The sequence below is a fragment of the Amblyomma mixtum genome, chromosome 9, assembly GCF_055824585.1.
Source record: "Amblyomma mixtum isolate Tamu chromosome 9, ASM5582458v1, whole genome shotgun sequence".
In the NCBI taxonomy this organism is placed as follows: Eukaryota; Metazoa; Arthropoda; class Arachnida; order Ixodida; family Ixodidae; genus Amblyomma; species Amblyomma mixtum.
Genome location: NC_143020.1, coordinates 49501024 through 49518321, shown reverse-complemented (window position 1 = coordinate 49518321; position 17298 = coordinate 49501024). Strand labels below are relative to the sequence as shown.

At 45.1% G+C, this 17298-nt stretch overlaps 1 protein-coding gene across 1 annotated transcript in view; it reads left to right on the top strand.

Moving 5' to 3' along the window:
• The first annotated feature begins 5801 nt into the window (after positions 1-5801).
• The window catches only part of LOC149328939 (anoctamin-4), a 61025-nt gene continuing 49528 nt past the window's right edge, over positions 5802-17298 (top strand). The window contains exons 1-3 of the mRNA XM_089562020.1: positions 5802-6095; positions 8202-8300; positions 12134-12211. Of these exons, the coding sequence (XP_089418146.1) occupies positions 5862-6095; positions 8202-8300; positions 12134-12211 (411 nt within the window). The 5' untranslated portion in view covers positions 5802-5861. The remainder of the gene's footprint in view (positions 6096-8201; positions 8301-12133; positions 12212-17298) is intronic.

Sequence of the window (17298 nt, the reverse complement as noted above, 5' to 3'; positions counted from 1 at the left end):
TAAAACGAGTAGGAAATTGGTCGAGTTGGGGAATCGAACCAGGGTCTCCGGAGTGAGAGACGAGCACGCTACCACCCCGCCATGCCAGCTCGATGGTTTGGTTTGGTTTTGTGGGGTTTAACGTCCCAAAGCGACTAAGGCTATGAGAGACGCCGTAGTGAAGGGCTCCGGAAATTTGGACCACCTGGGGTTCTTTAACGTGCACTGACATCGCACAGCACACGGGCCTCTAGAATTTCTCCTCCAAAGAAATTCTAGCCGCCACGGCCGGGATCGAACCCGCGTCTTTTGGGTCAGCAGCCGAGCACCATAGCCACTGAGCCACCGCGGCGGCTCGATGGTTTGGAATGAACAAAGGCGCGTCTAATGAATACGGTGTCTTCGTTCCCTCCCATCTTCCTCTCTTCCCTTACGGCGAGGTTCAGGTGTCCACTGATATATGCGAGACAGATACATTTCTTTTCTTCAAAAACCAGTTTACCGACGAACAAGGTGTAGAGCCGAACGGGCGATGGCGTTCTGTGGACTCCCTGGCAGCGTTGCAAGACGCTGTCGCGTTCCACGCTCAGAGGCGAAGCTTAACACCTTAACCACACATCAGTGACAAAAGCAGCAACACCGCGCTTAAGGCTTTCGCCTCACCACACTTTAGGTCAACAAAGTATCTCCTTGAATTTTGGGGGTCAAACTGAGGACGGGGAAACCGTGCAACATATTCTCATGCTGCGTGAAACCTTCACAGTATAAACGACCGGTTAGGTTAGAGCTTAGATATTTTCTGAGTCAGACTGAGAGACTAGATCGGTGGGGGCCGCAAGAGAGCTATTGCAACATTTCAGAGAAATAATTCTTATTATTTCACTTTATTGCCACTGTTACAGCTATCATCAATCGGTCATGAATAGAAGGTTAACAAATGGCCTTTCGAACTCCTAGTGTCTGTTTCTTGTCTCCGTCTGATATATATCCATACTATCCACTCACAAAACTGGTGGACCTGCAGATAAAAGTCTATCTTGAGCAATGAGTGAAGATTTCTTGCGTATTTGCGTTGTTGTAGAAACGCAGTCAAGCGACAGTGTTTTTCCAATGTTTGTTCGCCGTCCATTTCTGAAATCGAGCATTTCAGAAAAATACCGTCTGTACTGTGTTTTCCAGCAGCATTTCTTGCATGCCGCATATCTGTCAGTGTTGTAGCCTTAAATTAAAATCTCCTAGGACCAGCGCCCCGCTACGACAAGACCCAATCTAGACCATGTTGGTGCAGTCAGATGGTCTTAATTTGCAGGAGCATCACCGCCTCCATACTGTTTAGCACTCGCCAGAACCAAACTACGCTGCCGTGGCTATTGTGCTCTGCCTAAGCTCTCAGCGGCCCCATGGGAGATCTAGGTAAAGAAGGCACCGACGAATTCCGACGGGCACTCGATGCCAATACGACTTCGTGGACAACTAGATAAGGAAGTGGTGTGCGTACCACATCAACAGACACATCAATAGCAAACAGAGGCAGAACGAACATACGAATCCATATGCTCCTCTTTAACCGAGTGCTTTTTCTTATGCACTGCATAAGATACTGCCATCAATGCAAATACACGTTCAGCTAGCCTGCTTTCTAGTTCTGAAAGCTGCTCTCTAGGTTCCGCTGGCGAAGCACCATTTCGCGAAATACCCACTCGCTCAATAACGCAACTACGCCGCAGCAAGTATGTCATAGCGCTGATTGCCTATGCTATATGTCAGTGTCATCGCTGCGCTGCATATTTCTTCACGATATCTCTCTCTGGCAATACGCGTCTGCCTAAGTATTCATTTTTTCTCAACATGATGAACACGCATACGTCTACCGTGGTAGCCGATACCGAGCTTCCTTTTTCTCTGAGAGGCTCATTGGCGCCTGTGCCTCTCGGCTGAATGCAAACCTGACCATGTGGCACTCAACGCACAGGCTGATATTAACTGCCCTTTAACGACTTCCCACAACAGAGACCACTTCTAAAATTCTATTTGCGAGTAGGTGGAAGCGTTCTTCGAAGGTCACGCACCCTCCCTTACGTTCACGTTTTGCCTCCGCAAGCTTCCAGAAAATGATGGCGGATGCGTCATCTCAGACGTGAAGAGTCGCTTCCTTCTGTTGCGCTTGTGATAAGCTGATTCCGCCCTTCGAAGGTCCCACACATTCGCGGAAAGCAAGCCCCAGCACTACCGGATGTTACCACATGTCAGCTGCAGAGCCCAGTAGTGTGGGTTGTAAAAAATTTGATTTTCTGCCTTCTTCATTGGGGGAGCCAACACTTGCAGCTTAGAAAAGCGTGAGTTCTTGTTCCAACGTTTAAACGCCCTTCGCTTGTTCTAATCTAGTTTCTAAATGGTCAAACGTGCACCAATGAATGCACCTTTTAAAACGGACGACTTCGATGAAAATCTAGCATTTAAGTCATTCAATTCAACTTATAAATAATTTTTACAGGTCACTGAAGTTAATTTATACATATAGGTACCCATAAGGCGCATGCAAACCTTTAGTTTTTGTAAATTTTGCCCGGTTTTCTGTCAGTGTCATCCATCACAAACGCTAATTCATGTCTTCACAAAAATGTGTTGTCGCGAAACCTAAGTTTTTCTGTTGTTTCACCGCGGAAGTTGTCTAATCTATAACCATCATTCTGTGTTTATATGTATTTTATATTATTCTGTCATTATGTATACCGTTTCAACAGGAGGAAAACCTGGATATGAGCTGCCCTCTGCGAATTTAAGACGGGAGACGAGGCCTTGTCAGGCTCCATGCCTTTTGCCTTGTCTTCCACTTTCAGTCGAAAGAAAATAAAATGTTTCTCTCTCTCCCTCTCAAAAAAAAAAGTTCTATGTGCATGTGCACTCAAAATGATTACATGTCCAACATTCTCAGACAAAATTTTGAAAATAAGGAAATGGTAAGGTACGCCTATGTAAATATTGAATGCAATAGCACAATGTTCTGATATGTAGCAAACTCATTATTTTAACTTGTTTCCATCTGTCGCATCGAACAGTTAAGACTGCCATAGAAAAGCATTAAAGAAGCTTGGGACCATAGAATAAATAGAAGAAAAATAAAACCAAGAGCACCGTTGGGTGATTTGCTGGTTTAATGATTCTCATAGTGATGGCTTACATTATATGAAAAAACTGCGTTCATAAATGGCTTCCAGCTCAAAAATGATTTTGCCCAAGAGTTGTATGTGTTTAATCTACCAGTCCCTATAGCTTCATGGTAGTGCCAGATTAAGACCAATGAAGGTGTCTGAGTATTGTGACACGTCTTCATTTAGGCTCAGCAATTTTTATACAGAAGTAGTGCAGGTGTATGAACTGCTCAAGAAACAGACAGGGTGCTGAGATAGCGCTGCACTCGCAATTGTACGGCGTACAGTTGTACGTGTCCGCGTGGTTCCTTTGTCGTTCATGCCCCTGCATTATTTTTGTTAACAAAATGCACATGATAGTGCGGATCAATACGATGTTCCAGTTTGCCTGCAACCATCGTCACACTTCACCTGAACATTATGGGAAGTATGGGAATCTTCAAGGGCGGGGGCGGTGGCGGGGGCGGGAGATAAACTGCGTCAGCACACCGTCAATAGCTCTCGAAGATAAAGAATTAGACTGGTTAAGGTCACTGGCCAGATTATAGACAGGAAGGTGAAGGCAGCCTTTCAGATGCAAATTAATTATCTGGTTTGTAGATCATTTTTGCCATCCCGCTCTGTATAAAAGCGACACGTTTTGTGAAGTAAACTAGTTTAAAGTACGCGCTTCGTCCATTTGTGTTTTCGTGCGTCTGTACCTTTTAGCACGAATTGATCAGTATGGGACTCTTTTAATAGTTATCTTATTGACTCCTTCGAAGCCGTACGAAATCGAACAGCAAGTTTTATCGTTCATAACTATGTTCGTGTGTGCAGGGTCACAGACATTCAACATATTTCGTCTGCTGAAAAAAGTAGCATGCAGGTGACTTGGCATTTGGTCGAGCATCCGCTTCGCATTCGGGAGGAGGTGGGTTCGATCCGCACCGCCGCCGGGTGCCCACCAGTTGTCTAATGGGTAGAAGATTTCCCCGGCCTGGGGCTGGGATTTTCTGGGGCGAACTGCTTGGGAAAAGTGTCATGGACTAAGCCATTGCATTGACGGGCCAGTGGTTTGTTCCAACGTCAAGCAACCCTAAATCCACCTCGTTCAGTAGAAGCCCACTTGTGGCCCTTTAATCGAAGCGATGGTCGAGTGGTCCTGCATGCGAAGCATCCCCATGGGTTGAATTCCCAGTGACGCCGAGTACCCACCGGTTTTCTAATGGGTGCGGTTTGGTCCAAGGCCCTTTTCCCAGGCATTTCCCCCAGAAAAAGTTGACCACCCTGCCAGGGAAATCTTGTGCCCATTATAATACCGGTGTGCACCAGGCGGCGGGGACTCGAACCCAGTACCACCAGAATGTGAGGCGGATGCTCTACCATAAGGCCACCGCTTCGGTGATTTGCAACATGAATTCCATTCTCAGAGTTTTATTGATCACGCCGCCAACGTACGTTTTATTCCGCATAGATAACTCATGCGAAGTTCGTGTATTCCGATGCCTACAGCATACTGGATTAATTCTTTCCTTCCATAGACATCGTTTTAGTGGAACCACTTACAACCATGTGTTGCGCTTGCGAATGACCGTGATGAATTTAAGACGTTATCAATATATTCTATCCTCTTCAATGAACTTTTATTCACTTCTCTTAAACATAAACTTGGTTCACTTTGTTTTGGTTTTAAGTATTTCACTTCCTTGTTGCCATCCACACTGTTATATTCATACCTTTCTGCACCATCCCCAATAACTGTGTTCAATGTGTGTACTGTTACGAGTGTTATTTCTTCATATTTTCTGAGTTTATTTGCAATGTTTGTCCAATTTTCTTTCTATGAATCTGCTCTTTTTGTTACTTGTATTTGTGTAAATTCTCGTCTTTTGCTTTTCCAACGGATGCTTCTGTTCCAGTTCTTTTTTTTAATTCTGTCGCAATCGTGTACTGTTTTTCTTTTGACGTAAGCGTTATCTCTTTCAGTAACCTATTTATTTTTGACATTTGATCTACCACTCCCCTTTCAAATACCCTGTGAGCCATGAATAAATCGCAAATCAAGAAATTAATTAATAAATCGATTGCGACGTTTGATGCTACGTCGCAGACATCCTATAAACGGTATAAACGCTGCGAAAAGTGCACGACTACTTTTACAGGAAAGTGACTGATTGTTTAGAATGTGTTTTGCATGGATATCACCACTTTTAATGTAATAAAATAGTAAATGCTCCTTTTGTGTGTTCGGGTTCATTGTAGCAATGGCTGTATCACTTCAGTGAGATACACGCTGCACAGCCTTTTCAAAAATATGAGAGGATCCGGGTTTGCTCAAGAATCTTGGTTCTTATGTGCCGTCAGCATCCAAAAACACCCGCAGATGAGAGAACGCTCACCAGCTTGAGACTTTCAGGGGCGCTACAAAGCCCCATTGCGCCACTTAAGAGCAAACCACTTGGCCTCTGCATTTTTCACAAAGGATACATGTAAAAGAAACCTTCGCAAAGTCGTGGTACAGTTCTGCTGACTGCAAACGGTTCCTGTCTTGCGCGTTGGTGGGATGGCCGGGCGAAAAGTAGTGAGGAATACCCTCTCCATACTTGCAAAAGATGAACGACATCTTTTTTTCCCCCGGAGCATGCTCTCGCCTCCATAAAGCGGGAGAACGTGGCTTCGCAGAATGTCGGCACCGGTGCTGGTGGCGCTGCATCCGGAAGCCCAAGAAACCATGCGGCCGGCGAGGCGATGGGTGGCGAGGACGGCGCAGCCACAGCACCTACGAGGCATGTTGGGGTCGTAGCACCACGTCGAGCCTTGGACGACCAGCTGCGGACCCTGTACTTCCAGGATGGCAAGAGACGAATCGACTTCGTGCTCGCTTACCAGAAGCACGACGACAGTGTCTCCGAAAACTACCGCCGCGTCTTTGAGGACAACCTCATCAAAGAAGGCCTCGATCTGGAACTCGAGGACTCAACGGTGAGGTGATTAGCGCACGTACAGGTCGCGGTAACTCTAAATGGCACGCACTTCTCACTCAAGCGTCGAGTGACCTCGGTGGAAGAACAATATTCCTGCACCGAGCCACTGACGCACCCCGAAGTTAGAGTAACTTAAATGATGTGGTTGAATGTTTCATCTTAATGGCTCAGGAAGAGCTCTGCCTGAGAGCGCCACTTGTATGCTCGACTTGAGGTCAACGACTCATTTCTCCAAGAATTTTACGCCAAATATTCCAAGAAACAGGCTGTGGAAAGCTTGTACCCACTCAAAAACTGCAACGTACCTACAAAATTGGGGATCGAACCCTTCAACTCCGGCATACGAGTCAGATGCTTAATACATTAAGCGACCGTCAGGGTTTGTCAAATTGTAACAAGCATAGTTAACAACAAGCATCATTAACACCGACAGGTGGCTTAATTGGCTAATAATAAGTAGGTTGCGTAGCGCATCTCCTCAAGCTAGCGCGGATACAGGCAAGAAATTGAAGTCAAGTCTGCGTATTGCCCTTTTTCATTTACTTCTCGACTGTGTCCTTGTCTGCTTGAGCGGTTGCACTGTGCATTCTGTTAACAAGCACCAGTTGTCTTGTGTAATATAAGTACCACCATTTGTCTTTCCATGTACCCTTCAGCTCTCTTAAAAACAAAACAGCATAGAGGACAATGGTCAGAGAACTCGTTAAAGATGAAACTCAGAATTATGGTACCCTAGTTGAAATCATGGGGAGAAAATCGACTCAAGTGGGTAATGTAATTTGGGAACCCCAAAACCAATAGTCTATTGTGGTAACAAGCCGATCTCGACGGCACTGCAGCATTGCCTGATCCAACAGAAAACCACGGGGTTCTGGTGTCACTAAACATTTTCTGGGTAGGATATTCGGGGCTGACACATGACAAGGCTTTCTTCTAAATGAAGAAATGAGCCTTAACATTGCTAGGCTTCAACTGGCTAACGATAACGACGATATGAGTCCGTCTTTGTAAGCTTAGGCTTTAAGGCCCCGAATTTTGACTTGCATGAAGGTGCGATCATAGAACATCGCGTACACGCATTCTGCTTACTCAAAATAGGCGCGGGCAACCCTTGTAATCACTTGCAACGTTCGAAATGTGGGCATCAAAGAAAACAAAGAGCGTTGTCGTACTGAAGGTGAACACGTGTGAATGTAGAAAAAATTCTGGTGCCTAAGGTCACCTGCGGTGAAGGATATCCTGTGTGAAGTTTTATGACCGGGAGGTTATCTGCATACCTCGAGTCCTAGACAAATAGTTTTGATAGATGTTTCTGCTCGTCCATAGAGCTGACAGCATTTCCTCTCGCAGACACGTACTATCGGGGACAAAAGTGGTATACTCCACGCGGCGGGAGCCAGGGCAACAGAAAACTGCGGCATTTTGGCGAGCTAAAGCACGAAACATTGAAATGAGCCAAGCAACATGCCTGTTGATAATAAAGGTCACGCATTGGCTGTTGCCATCCCAGATGCCGCCTATAGATGGCGTTGCAACGCAGTTTTCCGCGGCTCCGGCTCCCGCCGCGTGGAGTACTACCACTTTTGTCCCCGATAGTACGCAGCACACCGATGGTTTAAACAGAGTTAGCTCCGTTCTATATAGTGTAAACAGAAATGAGTAAAAAGGGAGCAAGCTGTCCTCTAGCGTCCTCCTTTTTATAAAAGAGAGTGCGCTAGAAAACAACTTCCTCTATTTTAGCCCCCATTGAAGCGCATTCCTATTGAAGAGTGTACTATACCGGTGGGATTAAACGATGCTTTTCGAGCGCAACATTTCCTTGTGGAAATTATGAACCACATTCAGCCATGAGTGCACAGCTGAAGGTATGTTTGACCATCTAATGCAGCTCACAAGTGCTTCTGTAGCTATTTACCAGGCTTCATCCACAATTCCGAGGAAAGTAGCGCTATGTTCATGTGCAAGTGAAGTGACCCCTCCGTATGCTAAGAAAGAAAAAAGAAGGTTCATTACTGATGGAAAGGGAGCGCCGCGTATTTTTATGTGCTCCTGGTAACGTTCTTAATATTTGTTTTACTCTGTCATCTTGCTGACTACAACGCAGACTTCTCGCGACGGAAAGACCAACTTCCTCAAGATTCATGCGCCTTGGAACGTGCTGATAAAGTACGCCGAAAAGCTCCACCTCCGTATGCCTATCAAGGTACGTTCGCTTATCAACATATCGTCTGCGTCACAACATCCGGGTGTAAACGTGTATTCCTATCGCTCAAACCTGCTTCTAGAGAATGGGTAAGTGAAGAATTATGCGGAGTGAGATAGCGAAACCTGCATTGTTTCTCAACCATTCACGTACCATTCTGACTGCAGAGCACTCTCTTCACAAATTATTCACAGGCGAACATACAACGCGATGCGAAAAATATGCGACAACTTTGCAGCGTTGTGTACCGTCGGCTCCTCGGCGTCGTGTAGCTTAGAGGGAGCTTGTTGCTGCGGTAGCCTAGCGCGACGGGCTGCAGCCTGAGGGTCTTCGCCATCCACAGTCCAGGTGGAAGGAGCGCGAGTCCACATTACACACGTCTTTCCGCCTCAAACGCCGGAAGAGAACTGAGCTGCAGGGTTGCCAGGTCCTAAATTCAAAAAAGAGCCACAAAAATCACAAAAGTAGCGAAGAAGTAGCCAACGTGCCGCCGAAGCGTCAAAAGTAGTCTAATATAGCGCCAAGGTTGCAGAAAACCATCACCCGAAGCATAAAGTCGCAAGAAAATTATAATTCCTGTAGGACCCAGGGTAACAGTGGATGCGAAAAACATTGAAGTATAAGAGCATCGCTAATCAAATGAAAGGAAATACGTGAACATCATGGGACAGAAGCACGGAAGCAGGCGAGGAATTTCTCTAGTGAGTGAAGGTGTGGGAAAAATAACCAGAACAGTTTTTGTTCTTTTCAGGGGAGAAATAATTGGTGTTTCTAAGCCACAGCCATGAAAATTTTAATATATATATGACAGACGTGGCATTGTTTTTTTGCGTGAAATTTCTTTACAGCTTTATAATGAAGGATGTCATTTGCTGCGCCCATTTCTTTTTCTATTTCTCTTCCGTGATTTTTTTTTTCAGCTTTATATTGCAAAAATAGACTGATCGCCGCATGCAGTTCATATGTACTGAGGCATAGAAATCACAGCCTTGGTCAAATTTTTTTCAGGTCACATAGGTTGCTTTTCAGCCATACGAAGTGCCTTCTTCATCGCGTTTCATAATCGTTTGCTCTTCCTCGTTCCCTATTAGTTGGCTAAAACGAAACCATATTTGCCGTGAAAAATTCTAACCACGACTCTAATTCTCAGCATCATCCAGTTGGATGTCGGGCTGGCATGTGCGGCCGATTAACGTGCTTTGAACCTGTAGTCCACTGAGGAAACATGGTATATCAGCTAAGTAGCAATTCACGTCCCTATTTACCCAAGGCGCATTGAGTGAATGGAGATGGGACATTTCTTATTGCTGGTTCTAAGGAAACCTTCACATCAGCATTGCATAGTGGAGGCGGAGTTTCGGAGACTCGCCTGAGTGAATATGTCCGGTGAGCATTACGTGAACTCAGGAGCCATAAGTATTTTATGTCTACGACATGATTACAGTAACATTTTAACAAAAGGGTTGGCACCGCAGAATAATGGTGTTCGCGTATGACACTACGACGCACTCAACCAAAGATGCATGGACCATTCGCGGAAAAAGAGGTCCATTACACAGTCCTAACTTCGATTTCAAAAGTGTACAAAAAGCATCGCTAATCAAATGAAAGGAAATACGTGAACATCATGGGACAGATGCACGGAAGCGGGCGAGGAATTTCTCTAGTGAGGGAAGGTGTAGGAAAAGTAACCAGAACAGTAGCCAAGTTCAAATTTTGTCGCCAAATGGTCTTAAAAGTAGCCAATTTGGCGCAAAGTAGCCAAACCTGGCCACCCTACTGAGCTGGCGCGGCGCGAGAGCTTACTGAGTACCGTATTACCCTTACCGGAGTGCCAGAAGGCCGCCTGCTGCAAGTGCGCATGTTTAGGTCGCCTTAAAGGCGCCAGATGGCGCCAGGTACCCGGCAGCTGTGGCAGCTGCGCGTGCGCCTGCCGTATCGGGGCCAATCAGCGCGAGCGCACTGTCGTTCGGCGGGCTATCGGTACTCCAGTAACGGTAACACGGCACACTACATGCTTAATAAGGTGTCCACTGTGGCGTGAAGGTGAGAAGCACTCAGGGTGCAGCACGCAAGCAGTAGTTGCTTTCCTCGCGCCAGTTAGTACCTGCGCTTGCTGTTCTTGTCGTTCACCGTAAACTGTATTATCTTCGGTCATTACACCCAACTTTCTACTCAGGTTGTTCTGTTAGTTAGTCCTGGTGCAGTTTATTTTGCCAGCCTATTTTTCTTACGAGTCTCCAATACGCTTCCGTGACGTCGTAGGTTTGAGAACAATCGGTCCACATGTACCGTTCGAGAAGCGCTGTTTTGTCCTTACAAGATGCTAGCTAGAGAGTCAAAATACAAACTCGCTTATCACATGAAGCGTGCACTGCGATCAGCAGTTTCGATTCTTGCGGAGGGACGCGAGCTTATAGCGTGCTGCGCATTCCAGCTGCGCATTCGAGCTGCCCTCGCACATGCTGCGACGTCTTGCTCTTTTCACCTGCGTTGCCGAAACCTGTTCTGTTAGTACCAACGCTTTAAGGCGCGCGCGTGCGCGCGTGCGTCTGTGTGTGTGTGTGTGTGTGTGTGTGTGTGTGCGTGTGTGTGTGTGTGTGTGCGTGCGTGCGCGTGTGTGCGTGTGTGTGTCAAAGAAAATCCGCCTCATGGTTTTGTTTTTTTTTTATTTTAGGACCTTCTTGTCAGATGTAACCTTGTCTCCTGCTTTTCTAATCAATTAGCTTTAAGCGATGACATATTCAGTAATATTCTAAATTGATCAACAGCACAAAATAAATAAATAAATTTAAAAAAAAATCCCCTGTGCCCCTTGGTTTCTCTGGCTGTTGGCTTCTGTCATATTTACAATGAGCCCCTCATTCCCCTTCCTTGTTTGCTTAATTGCTTAGCGAGGGCCTCGATTCTGGCAGCCTTGATGCCATAGGAAGCATAAGAGGGTTCTCACACAGCTTCCACCCTCTCCGTTCGATGACGTTCTACGTCACACCTGCGGTAACTCAGGACGTTCTACGTCCGCCGCTTAGGAACGTGGGTGGCGCTGATGAACACTCTCAAGGTTAGGTTACTTGTAAATATAAATACCCCAGAAAGCAGAAGGTTTGACAGCCGTCGCCGTAGCTCAGAGGTAGAGCACCGGACGCGTAATTCGGAGGTCGTGGGTTCGGATTAGCTTTAAGCGATGACATATTCAGTAATATTCTAAATTGATCAACAGCACAAAATAAATAAATAAATTTAAAAACAAAATCCCCTGTGCCCCTTGGTTTCTGTGGCTGTTGGCTTCTGTCTTGTTTAGCCAGTAATTTTTGTCGCGACCATCAACTACGGGTAGAGCCAACCGAGCTCAAAAATTGGAGAACGTGCCGTGAAGAGAGCGTGTAAGCTCTATTTTTTTTGCTAGGTTGGCTCGCACATTAGTTAGTGCACTTCCCCATGAATTAGAGAAAGCACCATTTATAGTATGAGGTCGCATTCATCGAATCCGGGATTTTTCACGACGATAACGTCGCCAAACACTAGGAAAATATTCAAGGTGAAGATTGAGAAAAAAGCAGAGTCATCACGTGTCACTCATTTCAGCACCGTTAGTCATGTGACGCTGCAGAAAGCAAAGACTGCAGGTTGGGTAGCTATTCGACACCCTAACTTTTTCTTGGGTAACGTTACACCTTTCCGATCGCTTTCGTAACGATTTTTGTGAGTTTGCTTCGTTACACTGCTTTGTTCATAATAACCCAAATTTTTAAGGAACCGCTGGCAAAAATGGCATAGTTTAATGTGTGCTGCTTCCTGACCGATACATGCAGGCACTTTTTTTTTTCTTTCAGAAAAGAGGCAAACCGGTCTCATTCCCGACGGTGACCGTTGTCAAGGGTGAGAAACCGATCCTCCCGGACATGAAATTCGTGAGTACAAGATATACATTTGCCGCAGTTTTATTATTTAATGAAACATCAGAAAGCCGAGAATAGCAGCAAGTTCCTAACTATTCGATAAAAAATATATTTTATATTTATTGGTGAACTAATGACTGTAGCGCACTGAATGAATGTATACCAGATAACATTTACATTGCTTTATCATACTCTGGCACTTGTGTACAGAGTGAAGAACTCGAAGGCGCGATTAAATTGTTGGCAAAAGCCAGATGTGCACGCCTATGGTGTTCTCCCTTTTATTCGTATCTCAGTTCGCTATTGCGAGTCAATAACAAGTAAAATAATACGTACCGAATTCATTTACTGAATACCAACTTTTTTCAACCAATTCATGTACCCTTTTATTTAAGTCATTTTCTCACCCTAGTCCGAAAGAGAACATGACTCTGCATTAATTATGGCTACATTGTTCTCGCATTCGCAGTTAAAACAAGTGCAATAATAAATTTGTGCATTGCATATGGAACTAACAATACACGGACCTTTCCACGACTGCAAAGTACCGTGACGATAGTTTGTGACTGGTGCTAAAGTTACACATCATTGTGATGTCCATGTCGTTTAATAGTCTTCATTTGGTCATTTGAGACAAACACAGTTTCATCACACTTCATTACAAAGCACGATGAGTTCACGCCAGAGTGGTGAAAATGTTCACCTCGTGAGGGCTCTGTTATCAAAAAATACGGCTCTTTGGTCTTAATGGCTTCATCTCGGTACCTGGATGGCTACAGCAGTTGATATGAAATTACACGTACCACTCATTTTTTTTTTTTCTCATTGGTGGCCTGTGGCTTACAAGAGCATGCAAGCTTAAGCTCCGTGCCATGGTATTTTGTGGCCATGTAAAATTCTATTTCCACATTCAAAACAGCCTTAATGCCGTAATAAAAGCGTAGCTGACACGCAGCTAGATTACGCCCGCCCGCTTTTACAGAAACCACCGTTGATTATATTTGAGTCCGCAAAGGAAGATCATTGAAAGCTAGAAATCATTTATGGTTGGCAACAATATATTGTAGCGGCATGACCATGCCTTTGTCAAGTATTTGATGTTCATCAGCTCCCCGGACATTGCAGCTGCTGTGCTGTTCTCATCTTGCATCACTTCTCTTTAGATTCTAGGCAACTCCTCGGTAGCGTAATTTCTCAGCACACGATCTTTATAAGCTTGTTGCGAATAACGCATTGCTTACGCCGTAGGTGTAGCAGCAGGAAGTCAATAGCGCTTGGTATTTTAGTATGCGCAACAAGCACTTTTTAGTGTTTAATGTTATTCGCTGCTGCATCAGCCGTTACAGCGCGCGTTGAGTGTATCTGTTCCAACGCCATCTCTTGCTCCATGCTGCAATTAGCCGAACGTTGGCACAGCGTCCAGGAGACCCCGAAATACTTCGGCTTGGGTAGGTGACTCTTCCCAACTCTTGCACACTGTGAACTGCAAGCACTGCTCCTGCTCACAACGCGTACACCCCAGCACTGCCCACTTTGCGCACTAAAAGCCTCTTTGTGCACTGCTGATCAATAAGTTTTTAGCAGCTGCACTTTGTCACAGAGTATCGCGTCTTCATGTTGAGTACGACGAAGCAAGTCTGATGTTTAGATATGCCGAATGTATTTCGACGGCACATCATGCATGTCACAGGCATAAAATATGTCACAGGCATAACATGTACTGTAGCGTTGTGTGATTGTGCGGTTTTGTGCACAATGTAGTTGCTGTAGGGGGCGGGGACCTCCGTCAAGCCTCTATAGGCTTTTTGTCCCCGGTCCTCACATCCTTGATGTGAAAATAAACGTCATTGATTGATTGATTGATTGATTGATTGATTGATTGATTGATTGATTGATTGATTGATTGATTGATTGATTGATTGATTGATTGATTGATTGATTGATTGATTGATTGATTGATTGATTGATTGATTGATTGATTGATTGATTGATTGATTGATTGATTGATTGAATACAAATTCAGGGCATGCACGCGCGCGGTCAGGCTTGATTTTTATTTCCTAACAAAACTCACAGATAAGAATTTGTTATTTTGACCCCGCATTCATGTAATACCAGCCAACGTTTAGCTAGGCAAATGCAGTATAACTTGGAATTCCTGGCTCCAACTAGAAACGCGGGCTGGACGGGCTGTTCCAATTTACCCATGTGATTGAGCAAAGTACACTTCCAAGAAACCAAAAAATTCGGCAAAGACACTTGAGCCCGCTGACGTGTAGGAACGCCGAAGCCTTACTGTCCTTATTAACCCACCCATACGCACACTACCTACACACACGCGTGTGTGTACGACACCACACGGAACGCTGTACAACGAATCACAACTTTCATATAAAAATTGGTTTTTCACGACAGAAAATGGCGCAGTAACTGTTTCACATCTCGATTCACAGCTCGACTGCGCCTTAAGGAAAAAGGTAAAGAGTCTAGGGAGGTAAACAATTGAAGGTGCATATGCCGCCGGTTCAATCGCTGTCACAAGCTAGCCTGCAACTTGACTAGCACATGTAAGCTACATGCAATGAAAAAAAAACGTATCACACCCCCCATAACTGTGTACGACAAACAGTTGCGCAACAGTTTTGACACGAATGTTGTCGGCAAAACTGGCGGCATATTCAGGTCGCCACATTGAAATAGCGGTGTTCGGCATTCTATGTGCGTCCTAGGGCCGCTTTATGACCTTATTGTATTTTTTTTTGCCATCGCTGGGATTTTCTGTACTATCTGCGAGTACACACACTAACACAAGTTGCCGACTGTTCTCGTAATGGGACGACCAATCCTATAGCGTTAAAACTCCAAACATAAACAAGAGACGTCCTGTTGAGCAGAGAATGGCCCGTAACAGCGCTGTATAGAGGGGAATAGGCGCCCACTCAAAGTGATAATTGAGTTATCCTGGATGTAGTTCTTTCTAAACATTAATTGCCTATTTCATGACTGGAATACAATGTTTTTATTTGGTTAATTTCCGTGCTCGTCTCGAAATCTAGGCGTATAACTATACCAAGAAATTAGCTTGATGGCAGTTAATGTTAAATCGTTAATGACCTACCTAAAGTATCTTACGTTAAATCGTTAATACTTCAATTTCGAAGGCCCCTGAGCATTCGCTCTATAGTGCAACGTCGATGGCGACCTTTCTGTCGCCATGGAAACAGGAACGCATCAGAACTCGCACCATTTGCCTTTGCTACATACTAAAGATCGGTGAAAGTCAACACTGTATCCTCGAAAGGAATTGGGGTCCCGCAAACATGCACCATCGCAGTGTATGAAACGAATATGCTTTTTAATTGATCTTGTTATAAGGGATGCTTAGTACTCTGCAAATGTCAACACAGATGATTTGAAGACTGCTGGTAAGCGTAGCTTAAATAATCATGCTTACTTGAACGACATCGTCTGCACAGTGATTGTCATCCACACACATGATGCCGCATCGTCACACTCTCGGCGAAGGGATATATGTAGGAGTTGGCAAATCATTATTCGTAAGTTTCATGCACAAAGAAAAGTTCACTATCCTATTTCATCCAGTGTTATTAGAGTTAGTGTAACATATGAGCTAGCACTGCTGCTTTCTATTGAAGACGTAGTTATGAGGCCCTGCTCTGAACCCGAAGACACGGTATAATATCTTGGTAACAGCCGCCGTAATTCGATCCACACGAAATGTAAAACCTCCCACGTATTGTTCGATGTCACTGCACGCTGAAGAATCCCAGTCGGTCTAAATTCTTCCGGAGATTTACATTACGGCGTCTGTCACTGGTCATACGCAGCTTCAGGACCCCACATACCATGCGTACCAGCTGTAGGGCACCATTGTTTATATAAAAACTTGCGATGCAACTAATTTTACCTCAATCGCAGGGGATGTATGTCTAAAAACTGGTTTTGTTTCAACAGGCCGCTACCAACCCTACCTTCCTGATGCAGATCTTACATTGGCCAGAGAGGCCGGTGCTTGAAACACAATGGAGCTTAACTCCGCTCTAGTGGCACTATAATGCTTTATGGCCTGTTACTAACCTGCAGGTAACAGAGACCGGTGGCTGATCGCTGCAAACGTTGCTTTGATCCCTTTTCCCGAAAAATACGCGCGATCTAGAAATGGTGCTAACGCAACTACAAACAGTGCTACTACAAGTTTTTTATATAGAAAGCGAAGCTATCAATCCGTGATTCACCGTCTATGGCGCCAAAAAGAGAGGGAATGATTATCGCACACGTAGCATATCAGCGGCACTCTTTGTCAGAAGTCTGTGGACCACGTGGTTTCATTTTCAGCCGTATAGTGAAGCTCTAACGGCGCCCATACGGCCAGACAAGTCTCTAAAGGTGAGGACGATGGTTCTTACCCTACAAAAATTTAAAGCTTCACGGAAGCCGTAAGTGCTCCACCGCGGGACTGAAAAGCAAACCGGGTGGTCTGGAGACTTCACCGGGGATGTGCAATTCTGAGCGAAGCACTCTTCAACGCATGCATTTATGAATAATAAAAGTTGAGCCGTCCTGCACAGCATGTGTAAATGCTCGCAAACCTGACGGTGTTCACAAATCATGAGAGGCACAACGTATGACTGCAGCCCCAAAAGTAGCAGCAACTCGACTTGTATGACTTCTGAAACAAATGTGTGTGTGCGGGGGGGGGGGGGGGGTATGTGCGTGCGTGCGTTCGTGCGTGCGTGCGTGCGTTCGTGCGTGCGTTCGTTTCCTCCGGTATACCTAAGTAAGTCTGCAAGCTGCACGCGCTAGATCTTATTGTTGCTAGTTACTTTTTTTCTTGTAATTATAGGCTTTTCATTTTGCAACTTTCCGATAAAAATCTTGCGCAGAAAATTCTGTCACCAGCATCGCAAGTTGTTTACGACCCCTCTGGTTGCTTCAGTGCTTCAGGTTATTCCGGCCAAGATTTCTAAATGCGCAGGCTAGGTAAAGTTATTATTTGCGCGCGTGTGCTGTTCCCACCATTGTTATTACAGGTGCACTGACGAGGATTCTGAACTTGTCTTTTTGCCGCGGGAACTCGA